At 36.2% G+C, this 26,981-nt stretch overlaps 1 protein-coding gene across 1 annotated transcript in view; it reads right to left on the bottom strand.

Annotated features, from left to right (window-relative positions):
* The window catches only part of LOC150084187 (rho guanine nucleotide exchange factor 7-like), a 276,673-nt gene that overhangs the window by 85,435 nt on the left and 164,257 nt on the right, over positions 1-26,981 (bottom strand). Inside the window, exons 13-15 of the mRNA XM_090376150.1 lie at positions 22,088-22,332; positions 9,991-10,183; positions 1,141-1,215 (exon numbers count right to left, since the gene is read on the bottom strand). Of these exons, the coding sequence (XP_090232276.1) occupies positions 1,141-1,215; positions 9,991-10,183; positions 22,088-22,332 (513 nt within the window). The remainder of the gene's footprint in view (positions 1-1,140; positions 1,216-9,990; positions 10,184-22,087; positions 22,333-26,981) is intronic.

The raw sequence follows: 26,981 nt of genomic DNA, 5'->3' as shown, positions 1-26,981 counted from the left end.
ATGCCATATTGAAATAAATTAGCGTTGAAAATTTTTGTGGTGAAATTTTCTATAAAAATAATTGCAACTAAAAATAACTGCAGCGACCCCCAAGGGGTCGCAACCCAAAGGCTGGGAACCTGGGCATTAGATGATCATTGCAGCTCCTTGTCTCGATCTCTTGAGGAGCTACAATGATCATTAGATGATCACTGCAGTCCTTGTCATGACAGCTCAATCAGTATTCTGCATCTTTGCCATGAAGACTAACAGACATATGGCAAAATACATAGCTTAAAAGATGAATGAAGTAAAGATTGAAACAGCTGTTTTGAAATTTAATGTTCCTGTGACAGATAATGCTAAAGTAACAGTAAAAGCAACATCATTACACCAAAATAAATATCAGTGTCTACCCATGTAGATGTGTTGCACATACTCTGAATTTATTAGAGTGAATTTATTAGAGAGGTTTCTCTTGTCACTGGAAGTGTCAGGTTGCATGTTTCTGTGCTCCCAGTTTAGTTAAAATGGTTTTTTTTGTATTAGCTTCACCAAATTGCCCCATATTTGGCATCCACAGCACACAGTAAGTGCAAGCTGTATGTCAATGCTTTCCATTTCATTATACAAGTAACAGGTACAGTGCAAGTTTTCAGTTTTTAAGTCTAATATTAGACAGCCAATAATGTTACTGCTGTTTGCTAGAGTTCAGGATCAATAGACTTCCAAGGTCAAAAGTGTTAGTTTCGACTCTGCTATCAGGATAATCCAATCAGTCAGGAATTTCTCCCAAGTCAAATTCCTACTATATTCAAGTAAAGATATACCCTACATGTATCCTTAGGGCTTGTAAACAATTGTTTGAAAATTTCCATTTGGCTAACAGCATGAAGAAATCTAAATCCTCTAGCTGTGCATGAAAATAATGTGGACAATTAAAATGTTTAAGTGACAGGCCAACACGTGCCTCCGGTGTTCAACCAACTAAATGTAGCTCCAGCGTTTCTAGGAATAATTCAACACCTACATCCTGTACTACTAGCACTTTCGGATTCCCGTACAGGAAAGCCATGATGAAGAAAACACTTAGAAAAGCAAAGAATATGTGAAATAACCATGATAATACAATTACTAGATTGCCTGATACAGATGGCATACCTGAACTGAGGAGGGCCAGAGCAGTAGAAGATCGTAACCCACTATCTGTTGATATCTTTGAACCTGGTACCGAAACTACAAAAACAGAGACATAAAAAGAAAAAATTCAGAATCGCATGTCACTTGTCTTAGCACGATAAATAATTTTAAAAAAAATATCTCGGCCAATGGAAAAAAAAACTAGAAAACTGGGTACGTCTCAAGAAAATTCAGGATATAATATTGCACAGAGAAGGGCAGGAAACAAATGGTTTGAGATGATTCTTGAAAGTATTAACAGAATAGCCAATACTCTTAAGACCTAAAAACCCAATGGAATAGCTCAACTAAAGAAAAGGAAGCCATATTCAAAAGGGAAGTGGGTACTCAAACATCACCTCCTGTCTCTTCCACGCCTAGTGAGACTATCACAGCAACCCAAGGTGCCAATTAATAATAATAAACCTGCCCTTGAGGTCTCTAGTCCTCTAGAAGAAATGCTAAGGGATTCTGATTACTTAGAATTTATCAAAAAACAAATCACTCAAAGAAAAACTCTAGATTCTTTATTAAGTGGTGACAGAGCAGTCATACGTTCTCAGCTAAATCGGCGAATCAGGCTACACACCAGTTACCAACTCCACAAGGAGAAGTAACGTATCAGAACATCAAAAGACCAACTGAAGCAGCTATCAGATGTTCAGAACTGAACTATAAAAATATCCAAACACCAAAAATCAAGCTATCTGCAGCAAAACACAGCTGCAGTAAACATACAACAGCAAACATACAAACTTTCAACCAACAATGAACAGTAATGCAACAAATAGATTGGATGGTCACCATATGCAGACTGAAAAGAGTTCCAAGGAGACAGTTGAACCAAGAGTGTAGGGGGTGAAATCAGCACCTATCAGCAGTAAGGTGCCTCCCAAGCAAAGCAAGTCCAGTCTTAGAAAAGAGACACTTTTCACCCAAGCAAATCAGAATTGTGATGCAGTTACTGGCTCTAACCCTAATACACTAGGTATTAAAATTGTTCAGTGTAGAGGAGGGAGGTCAAGGCCCTCCAGCATTTTTATAAGTTGACTATTCCCAGAAACAATGGTGGAACAAATTGAAACCCTTCTGGAGCAGCTCGACATATCTGGTACCCCCATCAAGGTCACACCAGGCAATCATCCTATGCCTCTTTCCAGATTAAGATCAAAGGTCCCAATATAGAAAGGTATCTGAACACAGCTATCTGGCCTGCAGGTCTCCTGGTGATGCCATAGTTCGGCGACTACAATGAGTAACCAGCAGTACATGCGATCTCAAGACCAGAGGTGGGCAGTGTGCCTCTCTGTGTGTAGCTAGGCAGCGAACCAAATTGTCCCCTTCAACCTGATGAAAGAAAAGCAGCCACCACGGTGACTAAATCCTGTAATTTCATCAAGTCTGATAGCTAGATACAAGTACACATTCTGCTCAAGAGGTATCCACCTCCCATCAGACCATCCTCAGGGAAAGGAATCCTATAAACCTAATTCAGAACATCCGGAGCCTGAAGAACAAGCCCAGTGCTCTGACTGATAAGCTTCTAAGTGTGGATTACAACTTTTTGTTATCCTTACTGAAACCTGGCTTCGTGACGACATGGACAAATCGCCTTTAACCAACAACCTCGGATATCATTCTATTCTAGCGAGCAGGAAAGGAGGTGGAGTCTTAATCTGCCAAAGACAACAGCTCCCTCTTATCAAGTCTTGGACACACCCTGGCAGCAATTTTGAGGCTGTTCTGGGCTGCTATCTAATCAGTGGATTCCAGTTGCTAGTATGTGCAGTTTACTTACCCCCACCCGTTGCAGATCAATGCATTACTAATTTTTCTGCCTGGCTCCTGACCTCTATCAAGTGCAACCAGAAAGTGATAATTCTCAGAGACTTCGACCTGCCCCTGCCAGCTGCATCGAAGCTGCTTGATCAATTAATTGCGGATCTCGTGGAGAAGCAGTAATCAGTTCTAATTCGGCATTTCCCTTCAACCACAGGTCAACAGAAGCTTCTCTTATCCTAGCGTCAAACAAATGCTATAACCAACTGAACCAATTGAAAAGATCAGGAAGGCTGTCTATGATCCAAAATACTTAAAAATTTAAACGGCAATAGACTTCTTTAGGCTCTACCCCCGACAAACTGTCAGTGATATCAATCTAGAGGAAGCTGCATTTTGGCTTCAGAGATGGTTGTCTTTCACTGCTAGAGTGGCCACGTCAAGGGTATCCATCATCTGCCCACATTCAAAGCCAAGGTGGTCCAGCATCCTAATGCACCAATTTAAGGAAAAGCAATGACTACATGTTCAATTCAAGAGATTACCCTCAGAAAGATCATACTCAGCATATTCAACAGCCAGAAGCAACTTCCAGAAATCCAAGAAGCAGCCTATCAACTCATTCGTGGAGAAAAGGATAGCTTGTGGCCAGCAATCCTGGTCGGCCAATCACATCCAGTCAACAGAATCGTTAGACCTGGCCAAATGGTGCGAGCATGTAACCCAGTTCTTCAAAACAGACAGTGGAGCTGAGGAACTTTCCCTGGAATAGTGCCCACTACTACATAATTAATCTCACTAACGTGATGCTGGGTGAAGAGGAGCTAATCAAGGCTATCAATGCCCTGTCCGACAAGAAAATGATGGGAAGTGACTCTATTCTCACCTTTTGCCTTAAAGTTGCCAACTACTTCATCAGCGATGCGCTGACAAAGTTGTATAACAGAATTTTACACAAGGAGTCACCCCAACCACTTGGCTGAATTGTAGAGCCATCCCTGTTCCAAAGGTGCAAAATCTGACTTCAACTGCTGACTATAGGCCTATTTCCACCTCCTCCCCTTTACTCAAATGCCTAGAGAAGTGCATGTTCAAAGTGGTTGCCAATCAGATCCTTTCCCAAAGACCTCAGCATATATATTAAGCACTCTCACAAAGATCCCCAATAAAATGCATACAGACTCTGAATTTGAAAACCCTTCAAGCCTTGGAGCAAGGCTTATATGTTCTTCAAGCTGTTTTTCTAGATCTGAAAGTGGCCTTTGACTCGGTGCAAGTTAAGCCTCTTATTTATTATTATTTTTTTTTTTTTTGTTTTTTTTTAAGAGCATTAGCAACTAAGGCCATATTGCTCCGGGGATATGCAGTGGTCATTCCCTGACCTTTCCGCATCCTCCATATTTGGTGGTCACGGGCTCGAACCCCGGTCTAATCAAGAAGCGTGTGCTACTCACTGCTGCTCCTGCCCACCTAGCTATGGAGGCACCTAAGCCTCTTATGTGCCTCCTGGAGAACTACTACAGTTTCACAGGTAATGTCTCTAAGCTCCTCAGAAATCTACTAACCAAGAGGTTTCTTACCTTCCAGCAAGGGAGTAACTCCATCATAAAACAGTGGAAGTCGGTATACCCCAAGGTGAATCGGTGTCAGCACTGATATTTTCAGCAATGTTTATTCCATTAATGAATGAGCTACCTGCATTTATGGCCTACATCAACAATATTGTATGTTCTCAAGCCCTGCTAACCAGACCAGGCAAAGGAATTATAAATTCTGTTATCCTGAACAGACATCTGTCCTCTTTCTGTGAATACGCTGCCTATTTTGGGCTTAAACTAAACCGAGAAAAATCCAAATATATCATCATCTCACCCAGAGCACAAGCAGACCTCAATCCAGCAGCCTGCCGTTGCAGGGCATGTTCTTGTTGCCACTCATTCCTTAAAATTCTTAAGGGGTGGTAAGGGACAAAAACCTAACATATAAGGAACAAATCCAGCAACTGCGTTCTAGAGCATTACAGACTTTCTGGGGTATGAAACTCAATCTCTGTAGAATGCACAACAAGGAAACAATCAGAAAATTTCTCCTCAACTAATTAGTTCTATCATCAATTTTGATATTGAAGTTTGGTCTGCTGCTCCTATGTCCAGTCTGAAGACTGGTCTGGGGTCTAGAATTCTGGATCCTAAACTGGGCCAACAATTGGGCTCACCTGCCCTATACAACATCAAAATCACAACTCTGCTTAAATCCCAGATACAACCCAGCCCAGCACTTGGCATATGTGAGGAAGCTCACAATGGCACTTAATTTGTGGTCTGCTGTTCTAGACTTCACCAATATCTGGGAAATCATAGGCTGCAAAATTATGGATAGAGTCCTCACAAACCCTCCAGTGCTCTGTTCTAATCTGCAGAAGCCCTCGACCTTCAAGTGGCACTTTCCGAACAGCATCATTGCTGTGCTGAACTCCACCAAAACTGATTTAGATCTGTGGTCCAGAGATTCGGCCTACAGAGGAGAAGCGCAAATCCATATTCACGTGTCGTCAACATTCCTGCAATTGTCAACAGAACTAGTCTAACTTCCAGTGAAAGATTTCCAGATTGCTTCAATGTTTTGTATCATGTCATATAATAACTATATAATCTATATAATATAATATAATGTAAGCCCTCTATAATCACTATTTTACGACCAGCTCAAATTGTAATTAACTTAAATTGAAGTCTGATTATGTTAGCTGTGATTCCACATTTTGAAGTGCAGTGATTCTCAGAACATGAAATAATTTACTCATTACCACCATTTTTTCCCCCTCAACTTGTGATAGAAAGCCTGAAGATTTAAGTAAATTTATTATTCCAGTTTTCGTTCACAAATTGTGGATTCATAATTTGTGAATGTGGGCCATTCGCAAATTATGAATGATCCATGACGTTATCCAGTTTTGATACTAATATACGTTACTCATTGCTGTAGATTTATTTATTTAAATATTTTTCTATTGTTTGCATTCTGTTGCAATTTGACAGAAGGATTTGTAATTTTATTACTCCGGTGTCGGTAATTTTTAAAATTTTTTTTTTTTATTATTGAAAATTTTCTGAAGGATCATTTACAGATCAGAGAAAAATATAATATGAATTTCAAAAACCTATTTTTCTTTTCCACACTTCTTTTTTTTTTCACGCTTAGTGAATGCACACCTGGTGAGTATGGGCTTAGCAAGCCCAGGGTCCTAAGCTGGATATCATCATTCTTCTCTTTCTTGCTTTCTTGGCGATTCCCTTCTACTTCTCTCCCTCTCTCGGTAATGTGGGAATTTTTTTTTTTTTTTTTTGGCTGGTGCAGCATAATCAGTAAAATTATTAAACTTGTTAAACTTCATTGTCAATTAAATTGCACTTTTTTAACTAAATACTTATAACGACTTAAATTTTACAAACGTAACAATTTTAGGTGGCAGATGACTCATCAACCAGTGAAATACCACCACTTTGCTTATTAGAGGCTTGAAGTGGTGAAACCCATGTTTAGTCTCTAGAGCATAGTGTCCGGCACCCCCCCCCCCCCTCCCATACTTCTCCTTCAACCCATGCATGGTACTAAGCACTATAGGTTTTGATACCTTTCGTGTTTGGGGATTTCATAAAAAAAAAAAAAAAAAAAAAAGGCCTTTTCTATGTACCTACGTAGTTTTGTATGTACTGAATGTAATGTGTCATTAATTGTTAGATTCCTCTGGTTTCCTGCAGTGGGAATTGTGTCTCTGTACATTTCTATTAATAAAGAATTTTATTCTTATTATTATTAACTGGCAACATGATACACCAAAAGACTATAGAAGACTTACACCTTACAGCTAAATAAATTAAGAAAATGAACATAACGGTATTACAGGCATATCATTCAATTCAAGAGATAAAATACAATGCAACCTACATAGAAAAGAAGCAACATTCCACACTTACCAGTAAATACCACACGAGGTTCAATTCTATTTTGATTAAAGAACTTATTAGATTTGAAACAGGTTTTTACACTTCTTGCTGTGAAAGAAGATTTGGTAGTTTCCCTAAGCAAGAATAGTATTAACTGATTCTGAATCAAGACATATTTTGAGTGCATATATAGAAACTATGACTCAATCACTTCCCTGTGAAGTGGATTATAATTTTAGAATCTTGTCAGTTAAGAATAAACATATTCACCAAATGTTTCAAAAAATAATAATATACTAATTAATATTTTAATAATATTAAAATATTAAGTTATTTTCTGAAAGCTAAATTTCTGAATCAAGATGGAAAACCATTACTGACCAAACATCAAAAAATGGAAAATACAGAGCTTCAAGAGGAATTCATTTCGGGGAAACAAAGGAGGAAATGTGCTTCTTGAGAAGTTCAAGTAAAAGGAACTAAATTCATATGCAATTTAAATAAATAAATGATAGTCAAGTGAGAATGAAGGATTAGGAAACTTTTTTTTTTTTTTTTTATAAAATCTGCATTACATATGGGACAAACAGTTTGGTAAACAGGTATTTGATTTGGGTTAACACCGAGGACAATTACTGTCGACATACTGGATATGCCAAATACTAATGTGTGTGTGTGTGTGTGTGTGTGTGTGTGAGAGAGAGAGAGAGAGAGAGAGAGAGAGAGAGAGAGGTTTCAATATCTAAAAGTATCACTCATTGTGAAAAATATAGAAAATTAACCATTAGACAAGCTTGCAAACTGCCATACATTACAAAATTGTAAATTTATCTCCTCTAGTTCTAAGTCTGTTAAGCCACCAGTCAAGGAAGAAGGGGCCACAGTGTCATCAGACTCAGACATTGAAATTCTTAGATTTGGATTCAGGTTAGACACACAATAAAAAATGAAAATTCATTTCATTTTTTCTGTATTTTAACAAAATAATATATTTTTTCTTTTTTAAATTTATTTCTAGAGTTCTTCTTCTCCATCCTCCATGAAGCAATTCTTTAGGGAGAGTCACATTCATTGAACTTCTTCCAACTTTCCTTCACTCGGTATTAAAGATGTTTTAACTTCAAAACAAATTGAGATGGATTAAGTAGAGGCAGGTTTGAGACATATCTTTGAATACAGCTCTAAAATTATGATTTTTTTTTTTTTTTTTTTGATTTGGTAGTTGTTGGCGCATCGGCTTCTGTGGCCATATTGCACCTCCCAAGGTTTTTGCAGTACTTTGATCCAAGCCCGAGGCGGGAATCGAACCCGCGACCTTTGGGTTGCCGGGCAGGTACTAAAATTATGAAAAGTTGCTCATTTAAAGAGAGAAGAATCCACGGAATACTAATTACAGTCCATTTCAACATACGTACTATCTTTAAAGAACAGAACTTTAAAGAAGAATAAAAAATATTATTCTTAAGAATTTAATATCACTACATACAATAATGTTATGAAACAACAGGGATTACCTTTATTTTAGATATAGGAAGCTTCTTTTCCAACCAACTCTCCTGGTCCAAGGCGCTAATAATTCTTTGGGAAGGTGATATCAATTTTACAAAACATGTGGGACATCTTCCCCACCGTCAGAACCACCATAGTGTTCAGACCCCTCGGTCTCAACCTTGAGCACTCAAGACTTCTGTCTTCAAACATCATACCTCTGGCAGCAAGGAAACCATTACGTGGATTGACATAAAATAAAATTTTGACGGTCTAAACCACTTAATAAATGTGGACCAATTATTTTCTTCGGTCCAGTATAACATTAGAGTTAAATTTAGGGGTCTAAAAAAGTTTAATGGATATGGGGGGGGGGGGATTATTCTCTACAATCCTTAAGTCGGACTAGAACTTATCGGGGCATCATATTCACAGGAATAGAGCAACTCACAATTAATCGGAAACTTTTGTCTTATGTTGTAGTGTTTGTTCTTCATGCATGCATATAAGTGAACAATCGTCGGACAATAGGGATGGTCTACGGATATTGATTGAAGTTTCATGTAGTTTCATCTCATTCGGCTTTAATGAAACAAAAATTATAAATATTCAACACAACTACCACAAACTACTTATTGCGGAAACCTTAGAGATGAAACTATATGAAACTTCAATCAATATCCGTAGACCATTCCTATCGTCCAACGATTGGTCACTTATACGCATGCGTGAAGAACAAACACTACAACATAAGACAAAAGTTTCAGATTAACTGTGAGTTACTCTATTCCTGTGAACATGATGCCCCAAAAAGTTCTAGTCCAACTTAAGGAATGTAGAGAATAATCCCCTCGCCCCCCATATCCATTAAACTTTTTTAGACCCCTAAATTTAACTCAAATGTCAAGCTACTGGACCGATGAAAATAATCGGTCCTTATTTATTAAGCGGTTTAGACCTTCAAAATTTAATTTTATGTCAATCCACGTAATGGTTTCTTTGTTGCCAGAGGTATGGTGTTTGAAGACAGAAGTCTTGAGCACTCAAGGTTGAGACTGAGGGGTCTGAACACTATGGTTCTGACAGTGGGAAAGATGTCCCATATGTTATGTAAAATTGATATCACCTTCCCAAAGAATTATTAGCGCATTGGACCAGGAGAGTTGGTTGGAAAAAAAGCTTCCTATATCTAAAATAATGGTAATTCCTGTTGTTTCATAATATAATAGAATATAGGAATTATCGAGCACTTAATAGCTCTCTATTATCAAATACAATAAGGTGAAAATAGATTAAAATTAGAAAAATGAAGACCAGGTGTAAAAAATCTTTTAGCCAAGAGTAATTGGCTACAGGAATTAACTGCAATCTAATCTGGAAACATATATTAATTCAAAGGAGTGTATAAATACTTAGATGAAACAGATAAAATAATTAAAGAGAGGGGTACATGGATCTGAATAGTATTTTTAATTTTTTTATTTACATTAATTTTTTTAAAGGCTGGTGCTATATAAGTGTTACTTCCCAATAATATTTTTCCAATATTAATATTACAAAAATTATCCAAAGAAATAAAACTAATAGAGAATTTATCAAAAAATTAGCCAACACACACCTTTATCTTTTCTACGACTATTGGCTCTTCTTAGCATTACTTCCCCCTTACTGGCCAATGTTAAACATGGCCTAAGAGGTGGGTGTGGTCTTAAACTCCAAGTAGACCAAACCTTATTGGGAGATCTAGCAGAAGTGGTTCCTTTTTGAGGTGCCTGTCTGTTGTCATGAACAAATGAGCTACTTCCAACTTGCTGCAAGAATGATTATGAAAAACATTAGAGAAAGAAAACAAAAATACAAATTTTTCAGCATTAAATGCATAAGTAGAATAAAGTTTAATACTTTATTCTAACAATATGAACTAGATAAATTTAGCAATGTTTATTACAGAGAATTTTAATATAAAATACAAATCAACTTGTAGTAGTAGTAGCAGTGGCATGTGATGCAAGAAAGCAGTGTATGAGCTTATGCAGCATCAGCCAAAAAAAATTACAAAACAATTCCCTCTAAATGTTTGTCCAGTTCCTCCTTAAATTTATTTAACCTATCAACTTCCACAACAACAGATGGAAGTCTGTTCCAGCAATTAACCACCTGATGGCTAAAGGCAAATTTCCACACATCTATTCTACATCTGTCTTTCCTCAATTTGAATTTATGCCCCCTTAGGTTCTTAATCTGAACAAGTGGAAGAATCCCATCAAAATTCAGCATGCTCAACCCATTCAAGGCCTTATACACTTCAATCAGATCACCTCGCAGGTGCCTAGTCTCCAGCCGCTGCAATTTGCAGAACTTAAGCCTCTCTTGGTAAGAGGATCCCTTCATTCCCCTCACCAATCTTGTTGCCTTTCTCTGTACAGGCCCAAGCAAATCTACATCCTTCCTAAAATGAGGCCTCCAGACCTGTACTCAGTACTCAAGGCATGGTCTGACCATTGCTTTATACAGAGAGAGAGATACAATCACCTCCTTTTTCCTGCTAGCAAAATTCCTTTATATATTATTGACAATACCCCATGACCTGCTCTGGCAGCCTGTCTGCATTGCTCAGAAAAGTTCATATCTCACTGTACAATTACTCCCAGGTCTTTTTCATTTTCTACCACCTTGAGTGTAGTACCACCAGTTGGTATATGTTTCTCTGGGGTTACTTCTACCCATATGCAGTACTTTGCATTTGTCAATGTTATACTTCAGTTGCCACTTCTCAGCCCATTTGCCCAAATTTTCTAGATCCTGTTGCAGTAGCACACTGCCATTACTATCATTAACAACCCTGCCAACCTTTGTATCATCTGCAAACTTTGACACTAAGCCTGATATACCTTCATCAATATCATTGATAAATATACAAAACAACAGTGGACTCAACACCGAACCCTGTGGAACTCCACTAATAACAGTAGTCCACGAAGAACAGCACCCATTGATTACCACACTCTGTCTTCTCCCACTCAACCATCCTTTTATCTATTGTAGCAACTTACCCTTAATACCATTCTGCTCCAATTTGTACAGTAGCCTTTCATGCGCAACAGTGTCAAAAGCTTTCCTGAACTCCAAGTACAGTAAATCCCTGCTATTTGCGGTCTGTATTCGTGGTCGCTGATTTAATATAAAATGAAACCTTAAAAAATGTGAATTTTAAAGCGCCGTGAACATTTTCTGCCATAAAAAAACATGGACATGGCTAAAATTATCTTTCTCGGTCAAAACAGCGCTCAGTAGGTGGGGGGGAGAGGGGTGACAAAATCGCAAGCGTGGATGTTTCTCGCTAATCCTTGTTCAGTATGTGTTTCATCATTTGCTTTTAATTTATATGCTTATAAATTGAATAAATTTATCAGTTTATAAATTGATATGCTTACAAAAGTGATAATGTACCATTTTGCAGTGTAAAACAGACTTTTTCGAGTGTGTTAACGGAAGAAAGTGACTTTATTGTGGACAAGTTCTTTCTAACCCATACAAAAATATGGCTACGAATAACAAGAGAAATGTGAAAAGATTAAAGAAAATGATGACATTAGCGAATAAAATTGAGTTATTAGATAAAATTTCTAATGGTGAAAGTGTCTCCTCAGTGGCAAAATATTATAAAATCAATTAGTGAACGGTACGATCAATCAATCCAGCATAGTGTCCGTGAAAATGCGCTAATTGCTTCAAAAATTTGCTCTGTAACTCGTGATGTTAAATTAGAAAAAATGGAAAAGGCTTTAAATCTGTGGATAGAAGACCGAACTCAAAATAAAATTCCGTTAAGTTCACTCATCATTCGTGAAAAGGCAAAACTCCTTTATCAACACTTTAGCGAAACTGGTGATAGCACTGGCAAGATAAGTTTTTTTGCCAGCAAAGACGCTGGTCTGAAAGATTTGTTTGAAATTTCTAATAAATATTACATTTAATATTAAATTGTTTCTTATTTTCATTTCGATGCCATATGCTTGCATTTCACTATGTACTGTCTATGTACATAGTCATATTATGAAGGTACATATAATACATACGTAGACAAAATTTTAGACTAGTTTTTCTTATATATTTCATACTTTGGAAAGGAACCCCTTTATTACTATGGGAGCCATAACTCAATATTCGTGTTTTCGGTATTTGCGGCATTTCTCAGGAACGTAACCCCCACGAATAGCAGGGGTTTACTGTATATGGTATCAAAATTATTTTGATAGAATAACTGCCAACCAATAAACTTGGTTGACAGTTGTGCCCTGTCAACCAAGAAGTAACAAATTTCACATTAAGTTTGTACTCTTCGCTTCCAACTAAAACAATTTTGTATCAGTTTTGTATTTTATGAAATTGATAATTTCATCCCTTCTAAAGAATGACTAGAGTTGTACAATGTGAAACAATTGTCACAAAACTACGCAAAACTATGCAAGCATAAATAAGACTAAAAATTGGGGTGAACCCAAAACTTAGAAGTTGCAGTTTTTCAAGAGCATAAATATGAAATAAATGAGTCTTTTCCAGGAACTGTACAAATGTTACATGCATTAAGGCAGCAAAATTTTTGTAAGTTATGAGAAATCAACATGCAACTACATTTATCTAAGAGATAATTACTCCATAAAAATAATCACAGTTTATATTTCTATAATTACAATTATTTATATTTATTCAATTTCATGTTTTTAACAAAATACTCAGATGCAAGCAATATTGAAAAAGAAGTTCATTCACTTGACAACTTTCATGCATAGAGTTAAATGCTTTTCGGTTTTAAATATGGGTTGCTGCATATGCAAAGGTGTGATCAATTAATATCAGTATAAGTGCTATCCATATGGTGCAAAACAGTCCCAGGCATTTTCTACATCAGTCAGAAATAAATAAAATGCCTATATATTATAATCCTTGTAGTTTCAGCTAACCTACATATTCTTCTACACTGTCAGCCTCAAATGCCCACAGAGGTAACTTATTTCACTAATTAATAACACCTATATATATAGTTTCCAACTTTTGACTTTCAAAAAGATGAAGATCAGACAATTTAAGTATGAGGGGAAGAAACAGAAGGTTTTTGGGCCTAAAAGAGGCAAAAAATAGGAGTGATTTATCAAGTCCATGCTACTAGAAATTTAATTTCATTGGCAAAATACACTTTTGTATTAAAAATACAGTCACAGGATTGCTTATCAGTATAGTATGCTTTTAAACATTAGCTTACTCAACATTTTTCAAGCTGTGGATTCCTGTTTCATTATTCATTGTTATTCTTTTGCCTTTCGAAAAGCTGGTATCAAGCATTCATAAGGAGGAAGAAAACAGTTTTTTTTTTTTTTTTTTTGCACAAAGCAGGAGTGCTTCCCAAAAGAACAGGAATTATTTCAAAAACGCAGGAGATTTTTAAAGTCCATCCTACACCATAAATTAAAGTTCACTGATAAAATTCAGTTTATATTAAAATACTGACACAGGATTGTTTACCAAAAGGGTATGCTTTTAAACATTAGCATAATTAACATTTTTTTGTCTGTGGATTTCTGTTTGGATATTCTATTAGACATCAACTGATTTTGATTGCTTTAAGAAAGATACTGTTGCACTTTGCCCTATTAAGAAATGTTGAGCCCAAGTTTTGTTCATAAGAATGGCTCTGCTGTCTAGACTTAGTTGCACTTTGAACATTTTCAAAGCTTCACCAGAAAAAGATCTGAACTCAATATTTGTTTTTCTAACCTGGCTGAATATTCTTTTACACTCAGCATTGCTATGAGGAATTATTAAGATGCCAAGCATGACTTGAAATAATTTGTTATATTTCAAGCTTCCTTGTGAACTTGTCATTTCCCCACATTGAAACTAACAGAACTGATGATGAAAAATATTTACTGGTTCATATATATTTTTATCAGCACCATGAAATACTGGAAACTTGTCTACAAAAAATTTCAAATTAAAAATGCACTGCCAATTGATGAAATTTTGTGCACTATTTAGTCACATGTATCCATAAAGTAATTCCTTACTGAGCAAAAGAATATTCTCTTCTTGTTTTAGACTCACCATTATGCCTATTAACTAAGTCCAAATCACCCTTCTGGTTTTAGTCTGCTATGGAAATCAATTTCCAAAATGGAAGTGGAATATTTGAAACTGCGTAAAATAAATTTGCACTTAATATACTTCAATATCAAGGATGTAATGACCTGAGTACACGGATGAGAGGTATACTGGAATGAAGAGTTTTGTTTGGATTATAAAACATTCGCACAGTATTTAAATTAAACAAGCAGCATTGCCTTATTCAAGCCAGAAGACTTTCTGCATGAGTGAGGATAACATATCTAGAAGTATCAGTCTATTTGGCCTATATAGCCAAGTTTTTACAGTAGTACAATATGTCAAAAAAAAGCACCTTTTCACAGTAGTACAATATGTCATAGGATGAAGATTGCAGTATATTATTCAAGACATTAGTATAGCCATCCAAATAGAACAGAAAAAATTTCTAACAACAAAATTGAATGAAAATCTTACAAGAAATACAAAAAATCCACAAATTTTGATTGCAGCATCTACATCCCATTCCCCAGAATTCTCCATAATGTGTTAAAAAAATTCAATAAGTTGAATTCTGTTACGTTTTACTGTGTTTGTTAAATGGGTAAGTTCCATCTGGCTGGTACGACGAAGGGTAATTTTTTAGCAACAAAATATTGCAAAGCATGTACTTTTTTCGATGATTTATAAAAATATACTGCCAATCCACTAATATTTAGAAAAAACAATCTACATTCCTTGATATTTGAGAGGCTTTGCTTCAGAACTAAGTTCAAAACGAATTTAATATTAAGGACAAGTTGGTCCTTAATTTAATATTAAGGACCAACTTGTTCTTAATATTAAATTTCACAACTCTGTTTACGTGTTTAAAAAGACCACTAGACTAGTCTTTCATCACTTACTATCATTACGATCACTTATGTCTGTAAATCCGATGAAACTTGTGTGTTTGCTCATTATGGACAAAACGGAAAACAGTTGATAGCTATGATTTTGACATGACATCAGAAGTTTCATCCAGAAGAATGGCCATGAATGTAGTGGAAGAAATTTTTCTTTATAGCATCTTTAACCACATCAGATATAGAGTCAGGCCTGACATAGCCCAGTGGCCAGGAGTGAGAGTGCATAGGACGTGTTCCTTGAGTGGACGGGTTCAAACCCGTGACTACTAAATACGATAAATATTTGTATTGACGATTAATTGTAAACTCTACTGACTTGGTTGTTGTGCCGGAGTATAAACAGAAATTTTTTAATGATATTATTTTGTAGTGTGGAAGAAGTTCCTTGAAATACGGTCAATGGCTTTATATGACTGTCTAAAAGAGGATCATATTCATGGAGCACATTTAAAAATTCTATATAATTCCCTCGATTAGCTGAATCTTCAGACTCATCATGACCTCTCAAAGGAGGCTCTTGTTTAGCCAAATAAAATACAGCGTCAATTAATCTTTTTAAAATGTCTCTATTTTTCTTTACTTGTTCATTATAGCTAATTTCAATTTTTCTTTAACTGTCAATGAGTGTCAATTCTTTGGTTTCCAAACATCTTAAGATTTAAAAATGACTGAACACATGGTTGGGAGCATTCATTTTTTTGCACTGCTGCGGATAAAATGATTAAGGTCGGAATACCCATACTTATTCCAAACACCTTTCTCTTTGGAAAATAATAAACAAGGCAAACAAAAAGTCTTGACTGCACTTCATATGCGGTTAACCATTCTACTGTATCATATTGTGAAACAGAGAAATGTCTCATGTACTCAGTTTTTGCATCTTTGTGCTTGCACAGTAAATTTGGAAGAGGAGGACAAGTCTTACCTTCATCAACTATGTTCATACAATTCACAAAAGCTCTGGCAGAAAATGGGACATTCAGTACATTGTCAACACTGTTTCTCATTGTAAATATGGGCAAAAAAGCTATAAATTATATCTAAAAAAATTATAAATATACATTTAAATATAAATATAAATTATAAATATATATTAAAAACGTGTCAAATTGGTGTCAAACATGCTGGTTCATACTTTACGCACGCAAAACAGAAAATGGTAAATGGTTTCATTATGACTCCTTCAGAAAACAAAAATAGCAACTCGTGACAAGTGACAACATTGAATTAGATTGCTTCACACAATAGCCAATCACAACTAATTACTTCCAGGTGCTGTTGTCCCAGTGTACACCCTGCCATGCCTTCTGAAAGGTTTCAAATCACTGGAAGGCTAAGAATTTGACCTGATGCGTATGTCTATTTAGAATTTGACCATCACTGTATGTCTATTTAGAGGGTGTAAAGGTGTCCGTATTTGTGACTGCACACCCGGACTATTAATGCGAATGTGATATGATATTTACACGCCAAAACTTCTTCTCTTCATGAAATATTGTATATTGGATTTAATTTTAGGAATCATGCGAAGCCAGCAAACAATCAGTGGAGTCTTTAACAGAAAAAAAATGCAAAAGATATAATATTGGTGACATTGCAATTCCATGAGTGTGCACAACACACCTGAATCCAACTGGCCTTTGAATTTCTCCGTGGTATCCACTTCAACTCACTACAGAGGTAACTATTCCAGTAATTAAAAGAAACTTAAAAAAAATTCTTACAATCCAGTTTAAACCTCTTCCTCTGTAATTTGAATTTATGTCCATAGTTTCATATAATTATAATCTCATTTTACTGTCCACTCTCAGAGTCTTATAGACCTCAATCAGATCCCCACCAATGTACCTAGTTACCAAGTTGTAGACCACATTTTGGTCTTTCCATATATGGGCACTCTTTTACCAATCTCACTTTTCACTAAGTGCTTTGTTCCCTCTTGGAACCATTTCAAGAAGCACAATGTATTATTTTTTAAAATGTAGTCTCCATACTTGGACACAGTATTCGAAGTTGTGACCTCCTAAAACTTTAAGCAAAGGTTTCGAAAATTGTAGGTAGGATACCCTGGACCTTCTTTGCCACCTGTCTATACTACATGGAGGATTTCATGTTTTCCTGTATCATAATCACCAAATCCCTTTCTTCCTTTACCATTTTTAATTGAACCCCTTCAAGCATGTAAGTTAATTTGGGGTTGTTAATTACCAGGTGTATGACCATGCATTTTGCAGAATAAAACTCTGCTGCCAGCTTTCTGACTATCATTAAAGCCTATTCAGGTCATCCTGAAGTGCAGCTTGCCACTGATTGTTAACTATTCTCACCCGATCTTTATATCATCTTCAAATTTTGCCATCTCACTCTGTATCCCTTCATCAAAATCATTTAAGAATTCAGAAACAACAGCAGTACTAGAACCAATCCTTAAGGAGCCTCCTTCTAACATGAGTCCAATTTAAAGAGTAACAATTAATCACAACCCTCTGTTCTCCTGCCCTTCAGTCTTTCTGCAATCCATCTACGGACCTTATTCATGATACTAACATGTTCCAGCTCATACAATAATCTCTTATGTGTGGCTGAGTCAAATATTTTATTAAAACTAATTAAACAATATCAAAATCATTCTTATATTCAACTCTCAAAATAACTAACCAGTTAAACAAGGTTTTTCCCCAGAATACTATTTTCTACCTATATGCCTCTCTATTGTATTCTTTATAACTGGCTTAATGATTTTCCCCACCACAGAAGTCAGACTCAATGGCCTGTAGCTACTTCACTCTTAAGAACCACTTTTATGTACTTGGCAAATGCTGGAACTTCTCCAATCTAAGGGAACTGCCTGAGTCCAATGATCTCCTCATACTTAATTTTAAATGGTTCAGTGCAATTTTCATTGCTTAATAATTTTCCCATATAATTTTTTATTCCTGCTTATTCGTCCATCCTGGGATCTTCCATGTGCAAAATGAAGATCCATATTTTGTTAATGGCATACTAGGAGGAAAACTTTTTTCATGTATATATAGATATACTATTGGAGATTCTGTGAATATTATTTTAAAAGTATTCGCCATAATTCCTATGTATTTGTCCTCTCCATGTTATTGGCCCATTTGATAGAGGCCATGTTACATTTTTAAACTGTGATAGTATCCTTTTCTGAAATTAAAACCATGCAATTTCCTTTGCCTGAACTGATCTCTTCAGCATCTAATGAACTCCAGGATCACTCTGATCTAAGGATTCCTGTACTGTCAGCCTCATGATGTTACCTAGTTCATGGGTGATGATCAGATCTAAAATATTCTTGCCTTTAGTACTTGCTCCCAAATATGCTGATATAAATAATTATTTAACTGATTTAAAAATTTTCGACCATGGTGGGTTTCCCTTTCCAAATGAATTCAGCTCCAAATGAATAATGGGCAATTGAAATCACACTTGCTCACTCATTTTTCTTTGGATAGAGGCTGTGGTCTGTAGTATATTCTCCACTCTCATTTTACCATTTACAATGGACACCACTTATTGCAATCACTTTGGGACTCAGCTAAACTGATAACAATAACCATGGAACAAGGAAGCAGCTGTTTAGTGTTGCAAAAATGTGTACATAAAAACAGCAAAAAAAAAAAAAAAAAAAGAAGTACATAAAAGAGCAAAAATGTGTACATAAAAGGTAAGAGGGCCAGAAAGAAAACATTAAAATCAAGCAACAAAAAATACTTTTATTTGATATAAATAATAATATAAAAAACTAATTTAAAAACACTGTGAAAGTGAAACTGTCAATGTCTCTGTAAATCCATACAAACCATTAAAAAGCAAATAAATAATTAGAAAAATTCTTTTAAAGTTGACTATAGACTGTCTTTTCTGATAAGGTCATTAATGAAATGTTTATATTCATAATGTTTTTGGAAATCCACAGCTCTTTGCTGTATGGTGCATCACAAAACTTCTGGAGCCTGTTGATTTTCGGCATTTGTTGGAGATTTAGGGGGGGTCTCATAAGCATCCTCTTCTTTCTTCAATCTCTTTTTGTCTCTGTCACTTGCAGGTCTGCAGAAGTAACAGTCTCACCTACGATTTGATGGCAGTCGGTTTTGGCTTCTTTGCTTTTCATTTGTGACTGGGCTTCGAAGGCTGTTCATCATTTTCATTATGACTCCTTCAAAATTCGCTTCTAACATTTCTGGGGCGGGGGGGGAGTGTAAGGCTATGAAGATCTGGATGGACTTTCTCTGGCTTCTTTGCTCAACTCCATTGCATGCTGTAATTTCTTCCGCTATTGAAATAGCTTAGATAATCCCAGGGGCTCACATCTGGTGAGTATGGACTTGGCACACCCAGCATCATCAGCTGGATATCATCATTCTTCTCTTTCTTGGTGATTCCCTTCTACTTTTGACTCTTGTTCTCTCTCTCTCTGTGTTTCTCTGGGTAACTCGGGAATTTGTTTTGGCTGGTGCAGCATAAGCCTCAGGCTTCCTTGCACAATATGGCTAATAATAATAAAATAATAATAATCTCCCTTTCTGCTGTACTCAATAGAGGTGGTTTCACTGCATGTATATGTGCTCTATATACCTTACAACACTCACTATTAGTCTTCAGCATGTTGAATTATAAATCCATTTCCATTGAAATATTTTATTAAAAAAGGTGGAGAATGACGAAAGAAATAGCATGACACAATCAATAGGGACACTGACTAGGTCATGCATCACTCGTGCCAGGTATGGAGTGGTACAATGGCGGGGGGGTGGACATACATCTTGTGTGAATGAGATCACATAAGTTGTCTGTCCAACAGGTCTAGAGGTTTCGAAACAACAGGATTCCCATAATGTTTTTTTATACAATGGTTGGGAATCATTTTGTGTCGCATTTTCTTGGCAATTTTTGTCAATCCACAAATGCATTGCACATGTACGTGCACTATAAACCTTACAACGCTCACTACAGTGGACCCCACTTCACGATTGGTTCACTGTACGATCAAATCACTTTAGGATGGACACTGCATAGCAAATTACCGCTCACTATACAATATGTAGTAAGTGCCGGTCATTGCGATCGTGTTTACGAATTGAATTTTAATTCTATTAACAGCAATTCTAATAAGCAAAAATAGGAGGAATATTATTCACAGGCTATAAAAGTAAAGACAAAGCACAGATTTACACTTTATTACCTTACTAATTAACAAAATTAAAATATGTGAAAATCGGAAGAATATTTTCCACAGGTTAACAAAATAAATAAAAAAAGAAAGGCAACTACACCTGGTTTATTCCCAAGTGTTCACCCTCCAAATTACCTACCAGACCTAATGCTGTTTAACTTTGGTGATCACATGAGAACTTGGACATTTAACCTAGTACAATAGTTGGCTGTTCGGCCTGTCTGTAATGCGTATACGGCAACTGTCTCATTTTTATTGAATTTTTGCCAATCCATGAAAGCAAGTTACTTCCGTCTGAAAACTGCCTGGAGCGCACCTAAAGAAGTTTCACTTAAAAAAAAAAATCTAAAATCTACTTGCTTGTGTGTTTTTTCAACCCTTCCAGCCGACATTTGAATAATCCCAGGTTACTGGCTTTAACTATCCAAGCAGGTCACTTATTCCAACGACTAGCAATTGCTTGCTAAAGAATATGCAATAACAATTCAGTCTATAACTGTTTCCCCTAGATTGAATTTGTGCTCCCTGGGTTCCAGCACAATTTAATACTGTGCAAAGCTCAGCTTCATTTATTTTACTATCATTTTTCAGAATCTTATAAATTTTAAGAAAACTCTCTAAGGTACCTAGTTACCAAGTTCTGCAGCCCACATTATTTCTTCTCATATGGGCACCTTCTGCCAGTTTTAGTTTTTCAAGGTATATGGCCTAGTTTTGGTTCTTTTCAAGAAGGCTGATATCTTTTCTTAATATGGCCTCCATACTTGGGCTCAGGATTCCAAATAGTTGCAACTGCCTTACACAGCATAATAACATCAACAACCTAAGTAATTGTTTAATAAATCATTAACAGGACATCATTGCCACTCCTTACTGTCTGAATCCCCCATACAATGCTAAATCTACTTCTTTTAGAGCTACAATCCCATCTTTGGAAATAAGAAGTTTCAAGGAACAAGGCCCACAGCATTAAAGTGACTACTTTTGGTTATTCCAGAAACTATCAGATGGTGGATTTGGTAAAGTACAAATACTTGTGCTTTTGATAAAGCCCATGTGTGTTTCTGAAGCTATTTTTACCAAGCCTGAAACAAAACTTGATACAAACTCTGTTCTTCTGAATCACTCATTTCTATAAATGCAGAACATACGAATATAAAATCGCATAAAATGGGAGAAATTACAACAGAAGTACATTCTATCACCATTCAGCTGGAAAAATTAATGCTTTTATTTGTAGTGTTATGTGATCATTCTCATCTGTTTTGGATTGCATCTTGTATTGGAACATGGTCAGCCACAGAAAAACTATCACTAAACTATTTCTCATGATTTTCTGAATACACAGAAATGTTTAATATTTCACCTTCAAAATTCAAGGCTGAAATGGTATTTCTCAGATTCACAGTATTATAACTAATTTAAATCCAAGACAAATACTTGAAGCCAGAATTTGGACAAAACAAAGTGAAAATTTAAATGATAAAAAAAAAAATTATCAAAACACTTACATGTGGAGGAGGAGGGGGTTGAGCTGTTTGACCAGTGGAGTTCTGCGACAAAGTGACATGCAATTTAGAAATATGAGAAGGACTACCATGGGTTGGAGTACCAAATGACTGACTAGCTATTCCTTTTGGTGGGACTACACCTGATGGAAAGTGACTAGTCCGAATTTGTTGGTGTAGTAAGGAAAGCCACATGTCTGTTGTTTCTTGAGTTGAACAAATAACAATGATTCTTTGAATCATGTTGCCTATAAAAAAAAGGATACATGTGGATATTTAAGATAATGCAGCAAAAAGTAATAAATTTTTGTAATACTTATACATATATCAGCCCTGTATAGTACGCATGAGGTATGTCACAAAATTAATGACAATGATTTTATAAAATCAATGTGGCAGCACTGTGTGCAGCATGTAGGTTGAACTCCTCCCTCTACATAATGAGTTGTGTCTTGTTGAGCTCAGTGTGTGCCAACTCATATTAAAGTAAGCAACTACATGTTTGTCAACTGCAACACAAAAACTGGAGTGGAAGATTATCAAATACCATCACACTAAATTTTGTTTCAAGCTTAACAAAAGCATGATGGACACATCAGAAAAGTTAAAGAGCTTATGGAGATCAAGTTTTATCCCAAGCCGAGTTTTCCAATGGCACAAGGCTGTTTTGGAAGGATATAAAGCCACTGAAAAGTTTAACTACACACAAGGAGATCTGTCTCGGCAATAGAGGAGAATGTAGTGAGGGAAAGGGTCTGAGTGTGTCTGACCATCAGTTAACTATGAGATTGATGGCAGGTTAGCTAAATATGAGTCACTGAGCCATCCATGACATTTTAACAGAGCATTTGGGCATGTGCAAAAAAATCTCACTGAAGAACATCTGCCTCAATCTTCTTGACTGTGTTGAAACTGAGCCAGAATTCCTTCAGACACAGATTTCTGAGTAAAAAATCTGTGTCTGAAGCCGAAAATTATATTCTTCACAATGACAATGCAACCTGTCATTGTGTAATGTCTCTTATGGAGTTTTTGACTTCCAAATTCACTCCAGTTCTCCTATAGCTACTGTATTCCCTGGATCAGTCAGAAATCAACTTTATTTATCCAAAGATCAAGAACTGTCTGAAAGAATATCATTTTGGGACAATTAACGACATCCAGAATGTACTTCAGTGCAAAGACCTTCAGTGAATGTCCAACTGATGCAACTTTCAGAAGACGACTTTCAGTCCTGCATCCAGGGATGGAAGGAGTGCTGAGGTGATATGTAGATTCCAAGGAAGCTACTTTGAAGAAAAGGACCTTCAATTGTAGAAAATTTTACAATAAATTTTTTTATAAAATCATTCTCACTAATTTTGTGACAGATTTCGTATAACCTATGCAGGATGTACAATCAAAGGATTTATTATCACTGCCGTTTAAACTCATTTTTAAACTGATACAAAAGGTAGTAAAACTTAATTTGAACACACATTTTTAGATGTAATCTTCATTCACTTCTAGAAATATAAACATATATTTATTAATCTCTCTCTCTCTCGTTGATACAAGTGTTAACTTCAAAACAGTTGAGTCTAATTTCACACACGTTTAAATTTGTTTATTACCTTTAACATTAAGATTAAAATAGCGAAACTCTACCTAAAACAATCTTTCTATTTTAACTCAAAATGTGACTAACTAACAACAAAATTACTGAGCTTCTTAAATCTTAAGATAATTTTTAAAAATGATTAATGACTTCATATCATTTTGAAATGAAATAATTTCTCATGTCAAATTCAATTATTAGCTAATTAAATACAGACAAGTTTAAACACAAACAAAATTTAGCCTAACTTATTTAAAACCAGCACTTGAGTGTGTGTGTGTGTGTGTGTGTGTGTGTGTGTGTGTGTGTGTGTGTGTGTGTGTGTGTGTGTGTGTGTGTGTGTGTGTGTGTGTGTGAGAGAGAGAGAGAGAGAGAAATTAATAAATATGTTTATATTTCTAGAAGTGAATGAAAATCACATCTAAAAATGTCTCTCTCTGGAATGATCAAATTGGTCTGAAATCATTTTAAACTTCTGCTGGGCCATTTCTTAATTGTTTTAGAGATGGCATAGAGTACTATTTAAAAGTTCTTAGACACAATAATCTTAATCATATTCTGAACATTTCATATCCTGTTGCAATGCTATCCAAATTATTCCTGTTATATCTCAAATACCATGAATGTTATGCAATAACACGTAATATTTGAAATGTAACAGTAGCATGTAAAATATTGATTTATAAAGAAGAAAGCATAACTTTAAATTACTACTTTATAGTCTCATTATGAAAGCAGTGTACTCACACCAGTAGATGTGTATTTTTTTTAAAAATAATAATGTAATGTACTATTTTTGATAATAAATTATTTTAATTTCATAATTTACACTAATACATAAATTTTTAACAATAATGAAAAATAATTGTGTCCCCTTACCACCCAGCAATGCACGTACACACAATTATTCCAGAGATTTGCATTAGCATATGATGCAAGAAAGCAAGCTTATACAGCATCATCCAAAAAAAAAAAAAAACACCCCCACTTCTCATTCACCTCTCCATCTGCTCCAAAAGTTTGTCCAGTTCTTCACTGAATTTATTTAAGCTATTTCAACAATGACAGAAGGAAGTTTGCCTTTCTTGGTAAGAGCACTCCTCTGTTCCCCCTCACCAATCTTGTTGCCCGTCTCTGTACCTGTTCTAGCAGCTCTAACTCCTTTCTAAAATGAGGCCTCCAAACCAGTAAGCAGTACTCAAAGTGTGGCCTGACCATTGCCTTATACAAAGGGATAATCACCTCCTTATCCCTGCTAGCAAAGTTCTTGTATATCATTGACCAGACCCCCATGAGCTGCTCTGGCAGCCTGTCTGCACTGCTCTGAAAACTTCAGATCTGATGGCACAATTACCCCCTAGTCTTTTTCATTCTCCACTACCCTGAGTTTAGTACTGCACAGTTGGTACATTACTCTAGGGTTACTTTTTGCTCACAGGCAGTACTTTGCATTTGTCAATGTTACCAACTTCAGTTGCCACCTCTCAGCCCATCTGTCAAACTTTTCTATATCCTGTTGCAGCTGCATACTGTCATTAACAACCCTGCCAACCTGTGTTATCAGAAAACTTGGACATTAAGCCTGTTGTACCTTCATCAATATCATTGATAAATACAGAAAACAATAATGGTCCCAATATCGAACCCATTCAGTTATTAGTGGAGGCCCCCACTAATAACTGATGTTATTAGTGGAGGAGTAATAACACCTCCACTAATAAAATCAGTCAACGGAAAGCAGTATGCATTGATTACCACCCTTGTCTTCTCCCGTAAGATGTTGAAATGCAGTTAAGTTTATTTGGGAAACAAAAACAAAAGCCTGATAGGGCCAGTTCTGATAAATAAAGTGGATGCAACAACAACACTCATATATATATCTCTACATTGATGTATTTCAGTCACTGTAATTGTTGATGTTTCAATAGGAGTATGGTTTTAGTGAAACAAGACACCTTTTGTCAGTATTCCTTTTCTTTGAGACTTGATAGTATCTCATAACTGATGTAATAGGTTAGCACAATATACTTCTGTTTCAGCTTGACCTGTTGGAACGTATTCCACCATTACTGTTCTCTGAAATATCTAAAGATTGCAGTTATAACATTTCCAGCCAATGGAACTGTTTTTTCCTTATTTGGAATCAGCAAACTCAGATGGACTACTGCTTGACTCAAGCTGATATTGGTGGTATCATTCTTGTCCATAATTACAAATCTTAAAAAAAAATTTTCTGGATCTGTTTTCTGTAACATGCTAACAGTGCCAGATTGAGGCACGGGCTAGCAGGGCCCTTTCCCAGGGTGCCATTATTTAAGGGGTGCCAAATTTTACAAAACATGAAAAAATCTTTCTGCCCGGGGCACGAAAATACCCTGGTCCAGCACTGCATGCCAACAATTATGAGGAATCCTTACACTGACCCAATTTTCGAGCAGGTGTTGGGGCCATGGGATCCAATCTAGTATTTCACATTATTATTAAACATGGTATTATGTTTAATAATACCAAGGAGAATGAAGAAATTTCGTCATTATGTTGGTGGTAAGATTTGCTTATATGCAATGGCACTGTATAAAAAATTGAATTATTTCATTCACAGTTATGATTAGCCCCATGGTTACAACACCAGACTGCCAATATCATGGACCTGGGTTCAAATCCCACTGCAAAATGGGGGGGGGGGAAATCACTTCATTGGACCTACTTTCCCCAAGGTTGAAGTGATAGTTGAGGCAGAGAGTGGCACCATCTGGTGTCACTCCCATGACTACCACCCACCACTGGATGCAAAAGTTAAAGCTAAAAGGTACACCTCCAAACCTTGATGAAGATGAGAAGTAGAAATGTTGAACATACTGCATTGAGTGTGGCACAATATAAAGTCACTTGTGTTCAGGCCTTAGGCAGAGATATTGGTTTGAAAAGTCTGAGACAGTCACCCACAGATAACAGTGGAGTGAATGGCAATGTCTCCTGCATGGCCATCAACAACTGAAGGGAAAGACCACCCAAAACTAAATAGCGTGTTGTTCTAGCAGGCCCCCCACAAATTAGACCTCAGTGGGGAACCTATGTGAAAATCCCCTTTGCATTGCTGATGTCATGCCCTCTAATTTGTGGCATGGCTGGAGACTAGGCACCTGCTAAGTGATTTGATTGAGGTGTAAGGCCTTGAATAGGTTGAGCGCACTAAATTCTGATGGGATTCTTCCACTTGCTCAGATTATGAACCTGAGGGGGCATAAATTCAAATTGAGGAAAGACAGTTGTAGAACAGATGTGCAGAAATTTGTCTTT

Source organism: Mastigoproctus giganteus, chromosome 6 (genome assembly GCF_048544385.1).
Source record: "Mastigoproctus giganteus isolate SK-2022 chromosome 6, ASM4854438v1, whole genome shotgun sequence".
Taxonomy (NCBI): domain Eukaryota; kingdom Metazoa; phylum Arthropoda; class Arachnida; order Uropygi; family Thelyphonidae; genus Mastigoproctus; species Mastigoproctus giganteus.
Note: the sequence above shows the minus strand (reverse complement) of the source record. Positions and strands in the feature narration are given on the sequence as shown.